Source organism: Pinus tabuliformis, chromosome 1_1 (genome assembly GCF_031772625.1).
Source record: "Pinus tabuliformis cultivar Carrire ecotype Pingquan chromosome 1_1, CPIR1, whole genome shotgun sequence".
NCBI lineage: Eukaryota > Viridiplantae > Streptophyta > Pinopsida > Pinales > Pinaceae > Pinus > Pinus tabuliformis.
In genome coordinates this window covers 965,654,112-965,677,562 of record NC_142297.1, presented here as the reverse complement: position 1 = coordinate 965,677,562, position 23,451 = coordinate 965,654,112, and the positions used below count along the sequence as shown (strand labels likewise).

General features: G+C 38.3%; 1 protein-coding gene across 2 annotated transcripts in view; it reads left to right on the top strand.

The window, feature by feature from the left end:
- Positions 1-23,451, top strand: part of LOC149217708 (uncharacterized) — a 369,289-nt gene that overhangs the window by 186,318 nt on the left and 159,520 nt on the right. For both annotated transcript variants that reach the window (XM_089393059.1, XM_089393058.1), the window contains exon 9: positions 6,263-6,345. In XM_089393059.1, the coding sequence (XP_089249185.1) occupies positions 6,263-6,345 (83 nt within the window). The remainder of the gene's footprint in view (positions 1-6,262; positions 6,346-23,451) is intronic.

The window sequence follows — 23,451 nt, the reverse complement described above, 5'->3', positions numbered from 1 at the left end:
CATCAGTAGGCACAACAACATGGTTTTGTGTGGTATGCACCATGATATCCCAGACTTCTGCCTCCTCAAAGATACTCTGCATTCTCTCCTTCCAAACGCTGTAATTTGTATGCCCATCCAACCTATACTCCACACTCAATCCCAATGACATCCTGCTGTCCTAAAACTGAAAAATAGCAGTGCTGTAGTAAAGAGAAAACTGCTGTTTGTGAAAAATCAGCTTGCTAGAATTTTCTGAGTGAAAAATCAACAGCTGTAATTTTTCTCCTTGCTGTCTCGAACTGCACTTTAGCACTCAAGCTCTGATCCATGTAGAAATTTCTGTTTTCGCACCCCGATTTTCAGTTTCACCTTATTTCTTCCATATAGTTAAATGCCCATTCCCATATCCATACATTTAACACTGAAGAAATAAATTTTCGCTGAAAGCACAAATTCTGGAAATTTTACAGAATGCTGGAAAGTGTAGAAATAAAATTCTGCAGTTACAAACAGCCATTAAAACACATTTAAACACAGAGATTTTTGGTCAAGGTGACCCTGGAAAACCCCCTACAACTCTTGGGGAAAACTAGTTCGAGAGCTCTTCTTTATTTCTGAAAATTGCCTTTTACAGTGAGAAATATTCAACAAAAAATCAGCAAGCAAATTTACAACTTATCTCTTTTCCCGTGCCTCACAGCAATTTGGAAATTACAGCAAACAGGACAGCAATAAATGCTGTACGACCTCGTCGACTTTCGTGCCCGCTTTCAGCATTAAACGCTGCTGTACGACCAACATTAAATGTTGCTGTATGGATTGCAATAAATGTGTTGTACAACCTGCAATAAATGCGCTGTACGAACCTCGTTTTGCGTGCAGAAAAACCAGCAAACTGCTCCTCGATTTTTGTGCAAACCACTCCTCGAAAATCGTGCCAAAATCTGCCTTTCACTGTGTGCTGAATCAGCTGTACAAATCTGATCAACTGCTGCCTTGGAATGTGTGCCAAGCTGCTGTCTCCTTCTCCTCCCTGCTCTGAAATCTCTCTTGCTCTCTTGCTCTCCTCTCCCAATCTGCTCATGAAAGAATGAATGACGTTTTCCTCATTTTCCTCCTATAGTCTAACCCTAAGTGACTTTTGGGTGATCCCTAAATCCAATGGCTGAAATAGATTGAGATCTATGCCTGAGATAAAATGTTCGTTTAAATCTCGCTTTCTATTTTTTAATTCATCCCAGTTTAATAAAGACCCACTTAGTCATTTATTTCCAAAGTCACTTTTCCTTTCTAATTTTTCATTGACTTTATAAAAGTCACTTTAAAATTAGACTTTAGTAACTTTATCACTTAAAGTCACTTTTAAATTAGATTTAACTTTATAAAAATTATAAAGTCACTTTAGGAGAAAAATTAAATTCTTTTGGACGCTTTTCCCTAGGCCAAAGATCAAAGCCTTAGGGAACCACCTGTCCTCTGGTACCAAATTTCAACAGTTTTGAAGTGAGATAAGGGCCTCAAACCCTTGCAGTTTCCTTGGATAAATTTCTTTTGATGTCTAAAAGCTACAAAGTGGTAGATCGAACCCTCTTGGAGGCCTTAAAGAGGTATAATTCCTTGCGGCCCTGAAGAGAGATGCCCAAAGGGCTAGACGACCCTCCCAAATGAGACGTTGACCCTAAAAAACCTAGCCGTATAGTGAGGGATAGAACCCTCAAAAATCGATTCTTCCTTGATACTTTAGAGCAGGTGGTAAAATATCGGTATCGGCAAAATATCGGCGAAGGTCCAGAAAATATCGTATCGGCAATATCGGCGAAAATATCGGCAAAATATCGGCAAGCATAAAAAATAATTTTTTCAAATTTTAAAATATAGCCGATATTTTGCCGATATTTTCAAAATATCGCGATATTTTGCCGATATTTTCCGATATTTTGAAAATATGGCGATATTTTCAAAACAGAAAATATCGCGATATTTTCTCGGCGATATATCGTTTTGCCGAAAATATCGCGATATTTCCGAATATCGCCGATATATCGCCGATATTATCAACAGTGCTTTAGAGTAATTAACCTGCAAAACGAATTTAAGAAGCAACCCTAGACATCCTCTTCAGATCTGCAAGAAAATCATGCTAAAAACCCCAATGGCTATATGCAAAAATGGAGAAATATATACTAGGGTTAAAGAAAATTATTTACAAAATTTACAATGATTATGGTTCTTATAAGCATATCTATTCAGTTAATGCACAAATAGATTAAAAATAAATGAGTGAAATAATTTAATGAGTGGGCAATAGCCAAGATCACTGCAAAACAAATGGCTAGATATGTCTTGAAATTTAACCCAATGGGCTCTTAAAATTTCTTGTCTTGGGAGTTGGCTAGTCCAGCTGAAGGCTTCCCCTTATGCCTAAGATTTGAATACCATAAAGTCTCTACACACTTAAGATTAAGTTATTAGATCACTATAGGTTAGATAACACAATAAATCTCAAGATCTAGAGATACTTGCTAGATCAATCGACTTAATATGCTTCTCTAAGCCCAATAACTAATGCAAGATACCTATGCAAATAGTTAATCCAACATTTGGCTAAATGAAATAATAACTTATAAAATTTAAATTTAGTAGAGCATTAAGAACAAGATTTAGAAAAATATTAACAGAAAAAGTAGAAGAGGAACACCACGATAAATAAACCCCAAAGACTTCTTTATTATTCCAGAAAAATATTACAACCAATAGGGCTTGACTTAGAGCTCAATAATGATTTTCTGATCCTACAACAAGGAACAAATAGCGTGAGGAAAAAAGGCTAGTTCCCTTGATCCATGGCTTCATCCTCGTCAAAATAATTGTATCCCTTGATTACTGTTGCATAGATCTCCAAAAAAATCAAATTCCTTGATTACTAAGCTAAATGGGACCAAGCTCTGACTTTTGTAGGGTTTTGGACCACTGGAGACTCTTCAAAAAATAGAATTTTCGAAATTCCCTCATTCAACATAACCATCTAGACAAAAAAAATCGATTTCCTTAAGAAAATAATTCTTTCTGGCCCAACGAATTTTCTTATTGGGACTTCTGCCTTGGAAATGTGATCTTTCTCATATTTTTGACTTGATTCCTTTTGGGAAAGGTCCTTAATAATATTTTGATAATTTTTCCACTTGGAGAGAATTTAATTTTCTTTCATTTTAATTTATTGACAAATTTCCAACTTAATTATTTTGACATTTTTCATTGGAAAATAAAATAAATGACTTAGGAGGGGATTTTCACATATTTTCCACCCTCAAAGTGTGCCTAGATAGAAAATTTAGGAGTTGAGTTGTAAAAATAAGTACTCATACCCCCTAATACTTCTATAGACAACACTTTTTACATGAAATATTACATAGACATTGCATATAGAAGGGGGAATTTTACAATTAAAATATGACCTCTAGGCTCAACCAAATTCTGCAACATCAGAGAGATGGTCTAGTATGATGATTTACATAGGCTTGATAACACTAGGACTCACCTAAGACCTTGCCATCGAGTCCCACTCTAGCTTTGGGGTATGTGTGGGAGAAAATGTTTGCCCATTATGAGGGTTACAAAACACGAATAATTGGTGGAGGGTAAAAAACTCCCTATAGTGAAACTCTTTGCTAAGAATCACAAGCTTATGTAGATGTTTTACATGGCTTAATAGACATACTAAAATCATTTTTACAATAAAGGCCCACCGGGCTGTAAAATTTGGGATTACAATGACAATTTGGAAGCTGCATGATGATGATGACTATGAAAAAAATTTCATTTGCAGACATGTACTCTGTGTTGAAAAATTTGGAGACTTGTAAATTATAACTTATTTTCCTTATCTTGGTAATTACTTGTGATGTTAGTTGGCCTTTTATTACTTTTTTTATTATGTTCATCAAGCAATTACCAAAACAATGAAGATCACAATGATACAAGGTGCACAAGTTATAGGCTCCAAGCCAGAGCAAAACCCCTCCAAGGGGAAAACCCAGAAAAATGCTTCTTTTCTTATATAGAATCTGCTTACAAAGAGAATTTCAAGACCCAAAGACCAAAGCCAACAAACCCTCCAAGCCCCAAGCCAACCCCCAACAAGATCTTCCTCTAGACAGCTTCCAAAACTTCGATATTGCTACTTTGATGCTGCAACTTCGATGCCCTGCACCTGCTTCATAGAATTTCAACCTCTTGCAACAGAGTTTCGGCCTGTCTGTAATTGGCAGCTTCATAAACCCTAGAAGCGAGACGAGAAGATTGTCTTGGACAAACTTCGACCTTGCTCCTCTTTTTCATTCTCCCATCTACACTTCTTCTCCTTTGCTATTGCAGATCGAACTTGCTTGAGTGAAATGTCCAGATGAGTTGAAATGCTTTCCTTTATATAGCCTTTCTTGAGGGTCGAATTCCCCTCCTTTAGGCCGACTTGATCCACTCCTTGGGCCTACTTGGTCTTGGACTTATAAGTGGGTTTTTCTTGGTAAAATAAATATTTTCCTTTATTACAATGGGTCCAAATGGGACTATGACACGTGACAAAATTTATTTTTTATCTTAGAAAGACCTAGAAAGACCTAGAAAACCTAAAAGCACAAGGAACATGCTTTTGACTCAAACTTGAGTATGAAAACCATACTCCAATAAATAAAATATAATTTCTTCTTCTTTCTTTATAAAAAATATACAATATCATGATTACAATTAGGTCATTATGAAGGCCGAACCTAGTTACAATTTTCAATACTCTTAACTAGCGAGGTATGCATAATTTGTTACATGGTACAAGGAATCCAAATCTTGAAGCGTTCTCATAAGAAGAGTCGGATTGATAAGCCATCTCTGTCAAACATCTTTATCTTAACCAGCACTGTCCTTGAAGGCCTTAACTAGACACGCTCATCTTTAATTATGAGCTTTATGCTCATCTTTAAATTCAGCTGTTGAAATTAGTTATTCTGTGTATGTTGGCCAGCAAATTTGACACATTGGATGTTCCACTCTGTGAACCTTGGTCATTGGTCTGTAAAGAGTTGAATTACAGGCTTGAACTCTGTCATGAGACGCCGTAACCACATTGCAGTTGATCAGAACCTGAATCATTGTAATGTGCATTTCCTGTGTATTGCTGTAATATATTAATCGCCCCCCTGTTACTATGCCCCTGTATCTTTGTTGTTATGAGGATACACTTTTGTCATGCAGATGCATTCTTGTGAATAACTCATTAGACCTGTGTGTCCTGGAGTGTATGTGACTTTTCTCTTGCAATCTATTCGTTTGCAGGTGGGTTTGTCTACAATAATCTATGCCTTGAAATCCGAGTGAATTAGAGCAGATTCTCTCTTATTTGACACATTTTGATATGTTCTACATTGAACTTTAGGAAACATTTAAATGTTAATTTCTTGGTAGAGAAATATTACTTGTCTTTATTTGGCGTTTTACCATAACTGGTTTCTCTTTGCTGGCATGAATTTGCTTGACCCAATGTTTGATATGTGTGTGGGTAGTCTCTCTGTCTATCTCTGATCGATTCAGCCGTGAGTCCCTTCAACCTCTTTCTCTGAGGCTTGCCTTTGTGGCTGCAACTCTGATACCAACATACATTTACACACACAGAACATAGACAGAAATACACATACGAATAAGAAAGAGAATCATTGCTTCATTATTTCATGATGCAATGTCTCAATACATAGTAGGATGGTAAGGGGCATATTATGTAACTCTCACAACTCAATATTTGTTATGTCATGATTAGATTTCCTTATTAAAGGGACTTTCTACCTATGTCATTTATTATGACTTTATTACATGATACAAGTATGCATATGTCTAATTATGACTGTTGTATCTAACACATCTTGATAATTGAGGGAACTTGTCATTTTTGCTGATTGACAACATTCAGCTTGCCAATTGATTAAAGAGTCATAGTTAAAATATTGAGGTCCTTCTTAATTGAATTTTGTATTTATTTCTGACAACTGCTCTTAGGAATTGTAATAAAGTGTACAATGTTTACAATCTGCGTTGGGAGACTCTTGCATGATATATTATATACTTGGTGTTGTGATATGCTTTCCTCATATTTGGATTAAAGGTCATATGTCGTTGATGTAATATCAAAATACATCTTAGTTCTGTTTGTTTCCCTTTTCAGATATTAATCTCTGATATCTAGAATTATAAAAATATTTCTAAGTATAGAAGTTGATGAAAATTTGTTATTTTACAGGTATTAAATGTGAGCCCGGGGGAGGATAATTACGTTGATACAGCTTTTGTTCTTCGACAAGCTTCACCTTATGTAAATATAAAGTAATTTGTCTTTGAGCTGATATTTTTCTTATGCTGTCAGTTGTTTATGAAATTTGTCTATGTAAAATTCAATATATAGGTGCTCGCAGCTCTATGGATTGTGATTGTTATAAAAAAAGGAATTTCCAAGATATTTTATAAAATTAGGTTTCTTTTAGTGGTTGATGCCTTATTGCTGTCTTAACTGGCGTATTTTGATTGTATATTCTTTCTTCAGTTTTGGCTGCCAAGGGCCATAGTCTTGCTACCACAGAATGTCACATACTGGGCTTCTGTTAGAGGACAATTGTTGTTTTGATTTCAGGAACTTTTACTATTTTAATTGATAGCATTCATTTGTTAATGTTATTGCCTTATCAACGAAGAATCCTTATATGTCAAAAAGTACAGCTATTGAAGCCCTCTACACACAACGCTGATATCATTCTTCTCCCTTGATACAAACTAGATATATGAGATAAGGTTTTCTATCTACTCCAGATGAATGTAATTGTAACTGTTCCCCTATTATCTAGGGACATTGGGATGGACAATCACCATAGTTTCATAAATTATCCCAGAAGTCTCAGTTTAAGAAAATGGCTGAGGACTCCAAGCAATTTCAGAATGTGTGCAGAGTAACCACCTCTGTAATCTTGAACCTTTAGATGCTTATTTATGCGCATCTATATCTCCACAAGATGTCAAGTTTATCTGCATTCTATTTTGGGAATGTGTTCAAAGATAAAGTAATGTTGGCGTATTAATTTTATGAAGATAATTCCTGATTAGCTTCCTAGCTCTTACAGACGAGTTATTGCTGGCCATTCAATCACAAGTCTGATCTATTTTTGTATATGAAAATCGTCCCCATTGATCATGTATTTGAAACACTGCTTTAAAAAACGGCCGTTTCGACTCTGATTCGGCCGAGTTGGTTCGAGTCATAGCCCAACTAGGTCGACTCGGCCTTTGAACTGGACCGGCCGGCCGGGTTGTTACTGAGCCGGCCAAGTTGGCTAACGACTCGGCCGGCTTGGTAACAACCCGGCTGACTCGGTAACAGCGCCCTGTCAAGTCATTTCAGCATTTTTTTTTTTAAATTTCATTATTGGGGACTCCCTGGGCTTCCCTGTCTGACTCATGGGTTTCCCTATCTGACTCTGATCCCTAGTATTGATATGCTATTCATGGTAATGCTATAAAGTAAAAGTGACATTGTCCTTAATCTTTATCATCCTTTTACTGAAATTTTTAACATTACCATGAAATGACTCAGGATATTTGAGAGTGGTTCCGGCCTCATTGGATTCCATATGGTGAAAGTAGAATTTTAGATTTCATTCAAAATCCAGCAAACTTATCCGTTTTTCAGGATTTCAGGATTGGGGGATTGCAATGTTTCCATTGAATTTTGTCATGTATTAGGGTATGGAACTCGTATTTAATCAAGAGCACCAATCCCTCTATGTACCTTGATGTTAGTGACATTAGTTGTCGAACTCCTCCGGGATTCGCTCCCAAACCGGGAGCTTCTGAAAATGTTTCTCCCGCTCTTGTTTTCGCTCCCGCTCCCCGCTTTCGCTCCCGCTTTCGCTCCCGCTCCGAAGTAACACTAAGCCAGATGATGTTGGCAACTCTAGAGTAGCCATTAGTACTGGTCACAGACTTTCGTTGTAGAGGCCATTTCTAGCCTCCTTGGTTGTGTTTTTGTTTTGATCTCTATATCATCATCGTGTATGTATTGGACAGTGCATAGGGTACCATTTTGATATAATGGATATATTCATGAGCCTACTTTGATCATATGTTGTCTTCTATCTATATTCTAATGCTATGTGTTTGGTAACATGAATGAAAATCTTTAAATTATGTGTTTTTATAAAAAATAAATATTTAATGTATTTTTTACAACGACCGAGTCACTGAAATCGAGCCGGCTGAATCGATACCGAGTCGAAGTCGACCCTCAGCCGAGTCAGAGTTTTAAAACATTGATTTGAAATAGGCTTATGGTACGTGTAATTTTGACACTCCAATGCTAGAGTGCAAAGTTTAATTAAGTCACCTCATGTTAATTGACTTAATAGAAAGTCATTCGTTATGCTAATAAGGTGTAAATAATTGTAGATGATGGTAGCTAGTTGAAGTAGCACAACTACCTATCGTGTGGGCTCGTAGGTGATCTATCTCATTTATAACCATATATTGAACATCTCCTATGTATCTTTCGTGTTTATTGGTTTGAGACTGTAGGAAAAATGTTGGAGCTCGTGATTGACCATTCCAAAAGAAAGAAGGTGGCATTTTTTGTTGAAAAATAGATTATTCCGTGAAGAAATCTTAGAAGGAGAGGCCAAACTATATTTCTTAAGGTTTACAAGTATTGAAAGTCTATGAAGCATTAATTTTATTTATTTAAAGAGCCAAGGTATAGATGGAAGGAAAAAAATATGCTTTGAAAAATTATATGCCTGTTGAATAAGATGTTAGACAACCATTGACCAATGAATTTATTATCGAAATACACAAGCATAGGCATATCAAATTGCCATTGCAATGAGAGGGGTGTCCAATATGCTGCAATGTCAAGTCAAAGGAAAAAACACTAAAGAAAAAAGAAGTTCCTTCTGCGAAAACCAATTGTCTTGTAATTATCCAAGATAATGTCATGAAACAAAGAAGGAGAGAACCTAGGCATCTGTGTGGAACTCAGAGGAAAATAACCCAAAAGAAAAACTTTTGCGTTGAAAAACATAGTGAAGTCAACCCTAATACATGTAGAAGAATGAAAACCTTGGCAAAGAACAAATTTATCTGTGCCAAGGGTGTTGAGAATGAGAGTGGGAGTGAAAAACAAGATTTTCTAAAGATTCAATGAACAAAGCTGTTAATTTTAGGTATGTTCTATGCTAGAGCAATTTATTTCAATTTTTACAGTCAATAATCAAATCAGCATTAAAGTAAACTACATATAGAACAGAAACATAAATCGCAGAAGACAAGCCAAGACAAGAGGACACAAGATGTGGCGCTAGCCAGGGACAAATCCCAATGTGGGGAACCCTTGATCAATTCTTCTTATATGTTCTTCAATAGTTCAACAGAGAGAGAGAGAGATAGTATTTTTACAACAGAAGTCAACACTTTGACTTATCTAGATAAGAGCATAGATCATCTCTAAGAAGATGATACATGAGAGTAGTTGAAGACATGCTGCTTCAACTGATTCTCCAAGGTGACTCCTTCACCTATTGTTGTGCTGCATTTCGTCATCATGCTATACCTCACTGCGCTGCACCATGCTACACCCATCATCACTATGCTACATCTCATCACGCTTCATTAATCATGACTATACCCATCACTGTACTGCATTATGTGCCATCGCTGCACCATGTTGCCATCCTGACCTATGTGTTGGCTGCACCTTGCTTGCTTGTTGTCCCTAGCATGCTTATTGTCCTTAGCTTGCTGCTAAGTACCATACAACTGTCCCAATGTTAGTTAGTTGTCCCTTGCATGTTGCTCTCCTTCGGAGATAGATGCTCCTGTTGTTCCGGCAGTTCCCGGTAGTTCTGGCAGTTCCCGGTAGTTCTGGCAGTTCTGGCTTTTCTAGCAGTTTCGACAGTTTCGGCTTTTCCAGCTTTTTCGACAGTTTTGGCTTTTCCGGCTTTTCCGACAATTCCGACTTTTCTGGCATTTTCGAGAGTTCCGAATTTTCCAGCTCTTTCGGTAGTTATGTCTTTTGACAATTCCGACAATTCTGACTTTTCCGGCAGTTTCGGCTTTTTCGGAAGTTTCGGATTTTCCGGCTTTTTTGATAGTTCCGGCTTTTCCAGCTTTTCTGGCAGTTCCGGCTTTTCCAGCTTTTCTGGCAGTTCCGGCTTTTCCAGCAGTTTCGGCAGTTCCAACTTTTCCGACAGTTCCGGCTTCCCATCTTCTCCGGCTTTTTGAGCAACGTAGAGCTTATTCTCCCATGACTACATTTAGATCTAGGGCATGTTATCTAGGGCAGCATATACCCTAGGGCACTCCCTCTAGCTCTCATCTTCATCAAACCCAAAACAGGATGAAGTGAGATCACAAAAGTGAGTGTGTGTGTGACAAATGACTTCAAGTCCTCTTCTATTTATACTAAAACGTAGATGATGAATAGGCATGTCTATTGGGCTTTTGAGCCTACTCAAGTTGCTCGCTGACTTGACAATTTGACTTATAACATAACTAAATTCATAACTCCATGCATACTTGTCGGAATTGGATGATCTTTAGATCAATCCTACACCTCTCGATGAGAGGGATCCAATAACAATATCAGCTACCATAAATAAGATGACCCACATGGAGTTTGGCCCTAGTTGCCAATTTTAACACTCCCTCTCAACTAGGGAGAACTCCATCCACTGATCCATATGTCCAACTGTACTATCTTTGTCATCAGTGCCCTGCACTGTTCTGCTCAGCTCTGCTAGCTCTGCTCAACTTTGTTGGCTCTACTCAGCTCTGCTGGCTTTGCTATGCTCTGCTAGCTCTGCTCAACTCTGTTGGCTCTGCTCAGCTCTGCTAAGCTCTACTCAACATTGCTGAACCATGAAGAAGAAGAATTGATCAAGAATGTATCATACCATTCTCCATTGACCCGAAGTCAGTCTAAGAGTGTGTACCACTGGTCCCAGACCGGTGCTCAACCGACCCGAAGTTAGTGTCATAGTAGGTACAACTCCTACCACTGGTCCCAGACCAATGCTCTACTGACTCGAAGTCAGTCTCAGAGTATGTACCATTGGTCCCAGACTAATCCTCTACTGACCCGAAGTCAGTGTCATAGTGGGTACAATTCCTACCACTGGTCCTAGACCAGTGCTCTATTGACTCGAAGTCAGTCTCAGAGTATGTACCACTTGTCCCAGACCAGTGCTCTACTGACCCGAAGTCAGTGTCATAGTGGGCACAACTCCTACCACTGGTCCAAGACCAATATCATTGATCCTAGATCAATGAAGGTCATCCTAGTGAAGGGAGTACGATAGATAAAACGATGTGTCCATCGGTACTACTATGGTCCCTATTCTCATTTCTTTGCTCATTGATCAGATGAGAGGTACTTCCCGTGAGTCCCAGACTGCATGGGTAGGATGCCTCGACATGAGAACTAATCAATCCTGTCCTCACGGGAGAACTAATCATCTTGCTACACAATCCTCATGGAGAACACATCATCCAGACCTCAGAGGAGAACTAATCATCCTGCTACACAGGAGATCGAATCATCTTGTCCCACAAGAGAGCGAATCATCCTGTCCCACAAGAGAGTGAATCATCTTGTCCACAGGAGAGTGAATCATCCTGTCCACAGAAGAGCGAATCATCCTGTCCACAGGAGAGCGAATCATCCTATCCCACAAGAGAGCGAATCATCTTGTCCCACAAGAGAGCGAATCATCTTGTCCACAGGAGAACGAATCATCCTGTCCACAGGAGAGTGAATCATCCTGTCCCACAAGAGAGCGAATCATCTTGTCCACAAGAGAGCGAATCATCTTGTCCATAGGAGAGCGAATCATCCTGTCCCACTGCGCACCACCAGGGGAGGGTGAGTCACCCTGTGGTTGTATGTTTCTCCAGTAAGAACCGCAAGCCCCAGAGCTCCCAGAGCTCAATGTATGCAACATGCAGGACCTGTACATCATCTCAGTGTGATGGAGCCCCCTTGCTCATCGACTTACCATATCCCAGATAAGGTAGTATCTGATGTTTATCTGCTGGAGCAATCATTGAATACAGGATTCCTCAATAATCGAATCCCACATCTGGTTGTCACAGAGAATCACAGTGGTATTCATCATGTGTACTCACTGAAGAGTTTCCACAACCAGGCAACTTCATACGAGGTCATACTCGTAGTTATGTATCCGGTCTCGGCGGTACTTATAACAACTGATTTTTGCTTCCTACTCATCTATGATATCGAAGCTGAATCCAAAGAGAACCAGCACTGACAAGTGCTCTAGTGATCCTCCACACTGCCTGCTTAGTCAACATTCGAATAATCATGCAGTTTTCATATTTCCGACAGTGAATCTTAATCCATGAGAGATTGTGCCCCGAAGATATCTCAGAAGATTCTTGGCACCAATCCAGTGAGGCTCAATCAAATATGAGCTCACCATGCTAACTGCAAAACATATGTCCAGACAAAAGTTCACGAAGAACATCAACGTGATTGAATTTATGAAACTCAGAGGCATTTCCCAAATCTAGTTCGACATCACTACCATATAAATTCTGAAAGTTAATATCCTCGAGGTAGTCATAGGCTTGCAGTTTATCATTCCACATTCAGAATCCAACTCCCTCTTACTTCTGCAAATGAGAGGGTCTGCACCTGTCAGAAATAGGTCGTCCTTATGAGGTGCTAGTATGAGAGGTCTATCATCCACAACCTTTGGGTAATGGTTTGGATCAGTTTCACTCCTAGTGAATCTCAGCTTCATCAAACAGCTATCAATCCTCTCATACTAGCCCAGGGTGTTTTGCTTCAAGCCATAAAGGGCTTTCTTCCACCTGTATACATGAGATTCCTGTTCATGAATCTCAAACTCCACGGGTTGTTCCAACCCTATGGACCTACTACATGAGGGGAATGGTCACCTTGTAAGATTTTCCTTTGGTACATCTCAGATATGTAACTTCATGCTCTTTTTGAATTCAGGCATCCCGATCACCATCTGACTCACAGACCTCCGATGTTGAGTCAGTGGACATGGTCCCTAGTGGACTTGATACAACCCTGAACTCTAAAACATCTTTGAGAAATCTATTTTCAAACACTTACCTTTCCATCGATGAGTGCCACCTTTGAAACCTTAAACTTCCATTTTCGAGATGGACACCAGGTTCTTCTTGCGATCAGGTACATAAAAGAGATTCTGGGGTTCCTTGCTTTCTTTGAAGAGTTGACCATTTCCTTGATGACCTGCATTACTTATCATTCCTCTGATCATTGAAAATGTCCCTGGAATGATTGTTATCTTCATCAAGAGATGTGGCTCTGCTATTCGGAAACTCCTTTGCATGATGGCTGAACTTATTGCAACCAAGGCATCTACCTTTCCTTCCACCCTTAGATCTGAACTTCCCAGTGAAGTGATATTCCGCTGTGCCATTCTGATAATATTCTCTACCTCCACTTCACCCTTAGCAAACTTAGAAGAGAGATGTGGAACTCATTGATCCTTTTGTCTTGTCCCTATTGCCTTTGGTGATTGCTCTTTCACTCTTGCTTGGGCATTGTCTTCACCTCAGTTCTGATACCATGTTAATTTTAGGTATGTTCTATGCTAGAGCAATTTATTTCAATTTTTACAGTCAGCAATCAAATCAGCGTTAAAGTAAACTACAGATAGAACATAAACATAAATCGCAGAAGACAAGCCAAGACAAGAGGACACAAGATGTGGCGCTAGCCAGGGACAAACCCTAATGTGGGGAAACCCTTGGTCAATTCTTCTTATATGTTCTTCAATAGTTCAGCATAGAGAGAGAGAGATAGTATGTTTACAACAGAAGTCAACACTTTGACTTATCTAGATAAGAGCATAGATCAATTCTAAGAAGATGATACATGAGGTCAATTGAAGACATGCTGCTTCAATTGATTCTCCAAAGTGACTCCTTCACCTATTGTTGTGCTGCATTTCGTCATGATGTTGCACCTCACTGTGCTGCACCATGTTGCACCCATCATCACTATGCTGCATCTCATCACGCTTCATTAATCATGACTGTACCCATCACTGTACTACATTATGTGCCATTGCTGCACCATGTTGCCATCCTGACCTATGTGTTGGCTGCACCTTGCTTGCTTGTTGTCCCTTGCTTGCTTGTTGCCCCTAGCATGCTTATTGTCCTTAGCTTGCTGCTAAGTACCATACAACTGTCCCATTGTTAGTTAGTTGTCCCTTGCATGCTGCTCTCCTTCAGAGATAGATGCTCCTGCTGTTTCGACAGTTCCTGGCAGTTCTGGCAGTTTTGGCTGTTTCGGATTTTCCAGCAGTTCCGGTAGTTCTGGCTTTTTCGGCTTTTCCGACTTTTCCGACAGTTCTGGCTTTTCCGGCTTTTTCGACAATTCTGACGTTTCCGGCTTTTTCGGCAGTTCCAACTTTTCTGGCTCTTCCGGCAGTTCTGGTAGTTTCGGCTTTTTCGACAGTTTCGGCTTTTCCGACTTTTCTAACAGTTCTGGCTTTTTTGGCTTTTCCGCCAGTTCCAGCTTTTCCAGCTTTTCCGACAATTCCGGCTTTTCCAGCAGTTCCGGCAGTTCCAGCTTTCCCAGCTTTTCCAGTTTCTTGAGCAACGTGGAGCTTATTCTCCCATGACTGCATTTAGATCTAGGGCATGTTATCTAGGGCAGCATATACCCTAGGGCACTCCCTCTAGCTCTTATCTTCATCAAACCCAAAATAGGATGAAGTGAGATCACAAGAGTGAGTGTGTGTGTGACAAATGGCTTCAAGTCCTCTTCTATTTATACTAAAACGTAGATGATGAAGAGGCATGTCTATTGGGCTTCTGAGCCTACTCAAGTTGCTGGCCGACTTGACAATTTGATTTATAACATAAATAAATTCATAACTCCATGAATACTTGTCGGAATCGGATGATCTTTAGATCAATCCTACCTCTGGATGAGAGGGATCCAATAAAAATATCAGCTGCCATAAATAAGATGACCCACATGGAGTTTGGCCGTAGTTGCCAATTTTAACAAGAGCATTTTCAGAGTGTTTTTTATATAATAGATATTTTAATATATTTTGATGCATATATGTTCAAAAACATGTAGAATGTTGAATAAATTGAGTGAAACATAAAAACAAAATTAACTATTGGATTAGTGATAAACATTAAAGAATCAACCATTTATAAAACATATAACATCAATCATCTAGTAGTTATAACTTATAAAATGGTCATCAAATGATTCAATCATCAACCACAACAACAACCATCAAGTTTCAACATATAAAATTTGTCATCATCAAATTGTAATAGATAATGTGAACAACGAAATGAAATAGAATGTCATATTCATTACCAAACATTGGAAGATGTTGATAATTCAGTAGGGAAATGTATATGCTAATTATCTTAACTTGATAACTGTTTGTGTTACCTTTTTACTTATTAGCTTTGATCTTTATTATTCCAATGTGCACAAACAACTACCAAAATAGTAAGAACAATGACACAGTATATAGGCTATAAGCCAGGGCCAAAACCTCTCCTGTTGAGGGGAAAACCCAAAACTCTCTTCTTATCTTTCAGATCTTCCAATTGACGAATACCATGACCTAGATTCAGACAAATACAATCCAAGATCAAGTCTTCCTTAGCCTCCAACTGCAATATCTTTGACCTCCTAGTAAATCTGAAATTCTGCTGCCCAGCAGCTGCTGCTTTTTCTCTTGGAGACTTCGATCTCCCTCTAACTGCTCTTCCCTTGACTTCGCTCGCCTTGATATGGATTCTAGGGCTAGTAGGAAGCCCTAAGAGACCTTCGCTTGCCTTCTTGATCTTCTTAGTTCCCAAATCGAACTTCAAAGTTCCCTAGTGCAGAAACCCTAACTTCGCATTGCGATAAGAATATAGAGAGACCCAAACACTTCGACTTTCTTCGTCCTTTTCTTCTCACTTCCTTCTTCATCCTTCTGCTGCTTCCTCCTTAGCATGAGAGATGAGTGAGTGAATGATCCAAATGGAGGATGAGTTCCTCTTATATATAGGCTTCTTCAAGGGTGGACGTTGCTCTTCATGTAGGCCGACTTGACAACTCTTAGGCCGACTTGATCTTGGAGGTATTTTTGACATATTTCAAGACAAAATAAATTTTCTTTTACAATTTACAATGTGCCCATAGGGTCTTTCATATATGACAATGACTCCTATACCTAGGACAAACCCTAGAAGCACTTTAATGAGTGCTTGACCTATAAAATAAATTCCTTGGGCAAGAAACCCAATCTTGATAATAATAAAATAATTTCTTTTTCATTTTATATATACAAGAGTACATTTCATAATAATGAAGACCGAACCTAGTTACACATTCTTCAACACTCCCTCTTAACTAGGGAGGTATTCATAAGAGGTACATGGCTATTCTCAATCTGAAGAGATCTCATAAGAAGAGTCGGATTGGTAACCCATCTGTCTAGCATCATAATAACCAACATTGTCACATAGCAAGGCCTTCACTAACAACTCTATCTCTCCACAAGATCAAAGCACAATGTTGGTGAGACCAATGATGTATAGACACCATCATCATTGTCTCTCTAAGGTACATACTCCACCTGAGTGTTCACAGAGTATGCCCTCCTGTTGGACTATTCTTATCTTGGGTAGCTAATCCTCAAAGAATATTGGTCCACGACTACTTTTATCTTGAATGCCCTACCACATTCTCAAAGAGTATCGAATGCCAGATGGTTACCCAATCCTCCATTCTTTCTTCCTAAGAGAAGACAAGAATGTTGTGTCTATATCTCCCTCTCAACTAGGGAGGACAAATCCACCAAACCAAGCTTGTCCCTTAAGTATACAAGCGTCTTGTTTGGAAGTGCTTTCGTCAATATGTCAGCTACCTGGTCATCAGTGGAGATTGTTGGAAATACTGAGAGGGGGGTGAATCAGTATTTCTTTTCAATTGTTATTATTACTAGTTTAGATTCTTTATAATTTTAATCAAAGAAATGATTTTATTAAATATAGAGAAAGATTGAATACAATATCTGATGAGTTTTGCCAAGAACCAACTTGGAATTTGATAAGGCTCCAACCTCTAGGGCTCCGACCCTATCTTACCAAGGCACCAACCTTGAATTTAGGAGCACCAACTCGAATGACACCAATCCTTCCAATTGTGAGGCATCAACCGCAAGGGCTCTGACCCTATAGATTTATTCTGTCAAGAAATGTTTGATTGTAATATATTGCTTCTAAAGACTTCTTTACAAAATCATGTCCTTGTAGTCTTTGCAACAAGTCGCTTGTCTGGGCCATGGCTTCACTTCGGGTCCGAACCTTCCAAGATGAATCAGTTCAAAAGATTGTCCTCCTGCTCTATTTTCTGCTTCCTTCTTCGCTCGGCCTTCGGCTTCTGCTGCACCTTCATTGTCTGCTAGATCTTCAGCTTCTCGACCTTTGGCTTCCTTTGTCTCTTCAAGTTCACGAGTTGTGAACTTCTTTAATTCTTCTTTGTGCTGATGCCCAATCGATGCTTAAGGTGAGGTTTTATAACTTGTATTTATATGGGTTTCCCCAATAGTCAAAAGACATGTTCATTTGAAAGGAGAGGCCGACTTATGGATATTCATCCAATTACTCATAAACTTGTTTTGTTTACGAAAGATTTTATAGGAGAGACTGTACCCAAAGAGGTCCCACATCCACGTCATCAATTGCAATCGCAACTTTCGGACGTCCCACAATCGCAACTCTTAACATCACTGATGTAACATGGCCGATATTCATATTGCCGATGAAACAAACACGATATAATATTAAGACATCGTCAGTAGATCCTTCGGGTCCACAACTAATATCGCAATCAGCGGTCAGGTTCATAAGACTCATCTCAATTGCTAGTCCGACAGTGACAACCCTTATGATTTGCGTAACTTCCCCAATACCTAGACGCGATATTACATAAAGGTATATTCTATGGAGCTATCGAGTTCGCGTATTACATCGCAATTGACAAATTTGTATGTGACAAGGTTTTAAGGTTAGCGATATGGCAGATGTGATATTTTTTAGGGCGTGTTGTAATGGGTGCATCAGGTCCCTAACTCATATCACAATCAGGTGTTTTAGCAGTGTTTACATAAATTATTATAATAAGATTTCTGCTGATATTATATATTGTCGAAAGGGTTCCCATGGTTTATTACTTCCTCCGATATGGCTCTTACTCTTGGCATATGCGATAGAGCTGCATTGTCTTGGCTCGTTGCTCCTGTGGTTTCTCTTTACTCCTATGACTTCCGATACACTACACCGATAACTCTTCTTTCGATTAGCTCTTCTCTGCTCTGATAACTCTTCTTTGATGGCTTCCGATGAACTCTTCCTGCTCCTATTGCTTCACGGATCTGCTCTACTTGGCTTCACATCATTATTTACTATCCAAAATATTTCCACATTGACATCAATGAAAATCTAGATCAACAAAGATATACTGTAGCTGCACCACACCATTTTGTACTAGCTCTCGTATATTTTTGATACTTCTTATTGATATGCTTTGTCTTCCCATGAAACACTGGGTCCTCAGACAAATGAATACAACTGGTGTTATCACAATGTATCACTATAGGGTTGATTGCTTCTTCAAACAAGTCATACATCAACTTCCTTGACCAAACTACTTCCCTGCTGACTTCGCATGCTGCAACATACTTAGCTTCAACACTACTTAATGTAACAATGTTTTGTTTTCTGCTCATCCATGAGACCATAGAGGATCCTAAGCTGAAACATCCTCTTGTAGTGCTTCTTCCATCTTGTTCACTGCCTCCCCAGTCGAAATTTGTATAACTAGTTAGTTGCACATTTTTCCTTCTATCATTCTTTAGGCAGTAGTTGATGGTTCCTCTTAGATATTTCAGAATATGTTTTGCTGTTATCCAATGATCATGCTTCGACTCCACTTGGAACTGACTGAGTACATTCACTGCAAAACATATGTCTGGTCTGGTATTCACTAAATACATTAGTGAACCAATGAGTTGTCTATATTTGGAATGATCCACAGGTCTTGATTCAGAACTTCTTAGTTTCTTTAAGTTAGTGATCATTGGAGTGGTCATTGGTTTACAGTCCATCATGTCGAACGTCTTCAATATCTCGATCACATACTTTCATTGACCCAAGCAGACTTCATTAGGTTCTTGCCAAACTTCCAGTCCCAAATAGTAATGCATTAGCCCAAGGTCCTTCATGTCAAATTCTCCTACCAATTGCTTCTTACATTCTTCAATTTGACTTTCTACACTTGTTAAGAGAAGATCATCTACGTACAAAAGAATGATTACAGGTTCATTGTTTACAACCTTGATATAGAGGATTGAGTCAGCAGAGCTTTTCTTGAAGCCTAATCTTTGTATGTATGCATCCATCCTAGCATACCACACCTTTGGTGCTTGCTTGAGGCCATATAGTTCCTTTTTCAATCTGCAAACATGTGCCTTCCTGTCCTTTGCTTCAAATCCCAAGGGTTGTTCTGTATAGACTTCTTCATCTATTGTGCCATTCAAAAATGCAGTCGTGACATCCATTTGGTGGATGTTCCATCCCATTGATGCTACCAGAGAGACTAATGATTGAATTGTAGTATATCTTGCTGTTGGAGCAAATGTTTCTTCATAGTCGATGCTTCTAGTTGAGAGAAACCTTTGGCCACAAATCTTGCTTTATATTTATCTATACTTCCATCGCCTGCATGCTTGATCTTATAGATCAATTTGGTAGTAACCACAAACTTGTCTTCGGGCCTAGGTACAATATCCCAGACTCCATTCTTCATTATAGCTTTATATTCTTCATTCATGTGTTAGATGATCCAAAAATACAATTTTATCATAGGTTATAAAATTAGAATAAAATAATTATTAATTTAAGATATTAAATTAATAATTATTATTCTTGAATGTTTAATTATTTAATGGAAACTTTTAGAATTAAGATATTGTTGTAACTAGATATGACTCTCCAAATGTGTCGTATCTTAGGCTCTATTTTAGGAGATTAGTTAGCTAGTTGGTTTGAATAGCATTTATTGTAAATGGACACTTGTTATTTAATAAGTGATCCATAATTAGAGGTAGTTAGGACATGGAGCTTATAAATAGCTCATTGCAAGAGTGTTTGTGTTGTTCGGGTGTAAACTCTTGCAAAATCAATTATGTAATTATTTTTTCTGATTAATAAAATTATGTGTCTGAGGACACTTCTACCATTATTGTGGTATCAGAGCTCCAGTAATGCTGCAGTGGATGTGAAGAGGAGATTCCAGCCCTACAAGTTTGTGCAAAACTCCATTGAATTGCTCAGCAAATAATTGGTATGAAATTTGTCAAAATTTTGTTCAAAAGAGAAGAAATTTTATTGATTTTAGATTTTTCAAATCTGAAAATCAATTTTTTTTGAGGCTATTGAAAACCAATTCAAATTGTAAGTTGAATGTAGGAGGGCGCAGAGCTATGTTTTAAAACTCTGTTGGAATTCAATTGAAAATTGTTATGTTTCAAATAGCATTGACATAGTTTGAACAACGTGGCAAATGAGTGGCTCCGGCATATCAAGTTGGAAAGTCAAATTCATGAAGGCACATACATTTTGGTGAAAATTAATTGAACTGCTATTAATGATGAGTTTGTGTTGTAATTAAAAACACTGTTGTTTGAATACGCATAGCACTGATATGAAGATTTCAAAGGCACAAATTAATGAATTTCGATTATGGGATGCGTTAAATTGCTGAACCAGTTCTATTGAATGAAATCGATGGCAGTAATTGCTCTTCGTTTAGTGTGTTGAAGCCACAGGTGTAATAGATTGCTGAAAGCGTGTTCTGGACAGAACTATGGACGGAATTAATTGGACGTTGGCTCTGAGTAAATCAATATCGATTTATTATAAAACCTGAATCGTGGCAATGTCAAACCCAGCGTTGTGAAATTAAAGGGCTGCGTTTCATGTTTGAATGTTTCTAAATTGCAGGATGGATCGATCGATTGGAAGATCGAGCGCTGCAACGTGAATTAATGCAGAACCAAATCAATTGACCAGCAGACCTTCGTTGATGGGGTGTACATTAAATGGAGAGAGTCTGTTAGACAACAAATTATCAATTGGAATTGCAGAGAAAGAACGAGTCTGGCAATTAGTAATAGTCACGACCTCTTCAAAATCGTGATGGTTTTTGACCTTTAAATAGCCAACAGAAAACTGCTTAATCTTCGATGGGGAGGGCGCAATCTACGCTGCCTTCCAAGGGAGCCCACATCCTCGAGGAACTGGCCAAAGAGGAAGAGTCCACTTTGTAAAGCCGTGAAGGAGCCAACAAAACCGTCGTTCCACTCACAGGTCATCAAATAATTATTTCATATTACTTACTTTTCCCAAATTACTTAAATTAAATCTTCACGCCATTTGTTATAAATCACTTTTGGAAAGTGATTTGAAAGTTTTATCACATTGTTTTGTAAAGGTGTTTATAATGTGATCATAAGGTTAATAAAGGATAGTGTATGTAATATATATATTTTTGGGAGTGATAAGTGAGTGGGGGTAATAAGTGATTTTTTTTGGGGAGAAATAAGGTGAGCTTTATAAAAGTATTTTTTTAAAGCTTTGTAATAGAGTGATAAGTGAGCTTTTTAAAAGTATTTTTTAAAGCCTTGTCATGGAGTAATAAGGGTGATGTTTTGAAATTTTTGGAGTAATAAGGAGTTTTAGTTGTAATTTGTAAATTGGAGAGATAAGGTGTTGGGTAATTTGTTTTCAAGAAGTTATTTTTTAATTGGGATCATCACATTGTAACTCAAAGTAATTTTACTTTTAGGGGGGGTAATTTTTTACCAGATTGTGCAAAAGCACCATTGTAAAAATCAAATTTTGAAAGTTGCCTTGTGAAAATTTGAGAAATTGACTAGAGCCAAGTGCAAAGCTCAGTCAATTTTCTCTTGTTTTGACGACTATTCGAGGGTCAAGGCCAAGCCCCGATAGTTCGTTTTTTTGCGTCGTGTGTTGCTGTTGTGTTGCGCATCTTGAGTTTTTTGGAGCTTGATTCGTGGTGTGAAGTCTTAACACTACAATGTCTAAGTTGATTAATTTGTTTTCTGATTCCGACAAACTTGAAGGCACCAAATCTTATAAAACATGGCATCGTCTCATCGAAAGCACACTCATTTACAATGAATTATGGCAGGGAATATGTGATGGAGATGTTAAGCCAAATAAACCCACAGATGTAGTTGCACTAGCAAAATGGGAAATCAAGAATGCTAAAGCCTTAGCTCTGATTAAATCTTCTGTGAATGATGAAATGTATGTCCATATAGAAAATGCTACAGATGCATGGTCTGCTTTGAAAACTTTTAAAGACCTCTTTGATACTCAGCCTGAATCAAAGAAAGTCGATCTACAATTAAAATTGTTACAACAAAAATTAATTGAAGGTGGTGATGTTCTTGAATATATCTCAAGACTTAAGAATATTAGGCAAGAAATTATTAATGCTGGTTTCCCCGCAATTGATGATAGCTTTATGGTCACAATTGTAATTGCTGGACTTCGTTCTTCCTACACGCATTTTTGGAGACTCTACAAGTAACTGGGAAATTAGAGAAACTAAAGTTTGATGAACTCTGTGAAATGTTAACTCAACATGACAAAACTTTTGGGAAGAAGAAGAAAGTTGGTGAAGATGTTTTTCTCACAGAGGTCAGCACTAGTAAGTCATCAGCAGACAGTTCTCGAGGCAGAGGCAGATGGAATCAGAATCAAACAGCACATAATCGAGGTCGTAGTCAAAGCAGAGGAAACAATTTTAACATAGGAGGAAGGAATAATTTTCAAGGTAGAGGAAACAACCAAGGAAGAGGCAATTTTCAAGGACAAGGATATAATAATCAAGGTAGAGGACAATCTCAAAATAGAAGTCAAAGTAGAGGCAGAGGACAATCTATAGGAAGAGGAAGAGACTTAAGTCAAATTGTGTGTCGAAGATGTAACAAAGTTGGCCATTATGCTGAAGATTGTCGAACTTCACTTAATAAAATTCCCAAGTTTCAGCAGCATTCAGCGCAATTTGCAAATGATCAAGATGATGATAACTCAGAATATGTTTTTACTTCCTCACCAGCATCACAACTTTCATCCCATCTTAGAAGTGACTATGAAGATGCCTGGATCTTGGATTCCGGGGCAACTCAGCACATGACTTGTCGACGTGATTTTTTCTGGAATTTTCAAGATTGCCAACTTAATTCCATTTTTCTTGCTGATGATACAAAACATACTCCTTATGGAAAAGGAGTAGTAAAAGTTTTTCTCCCT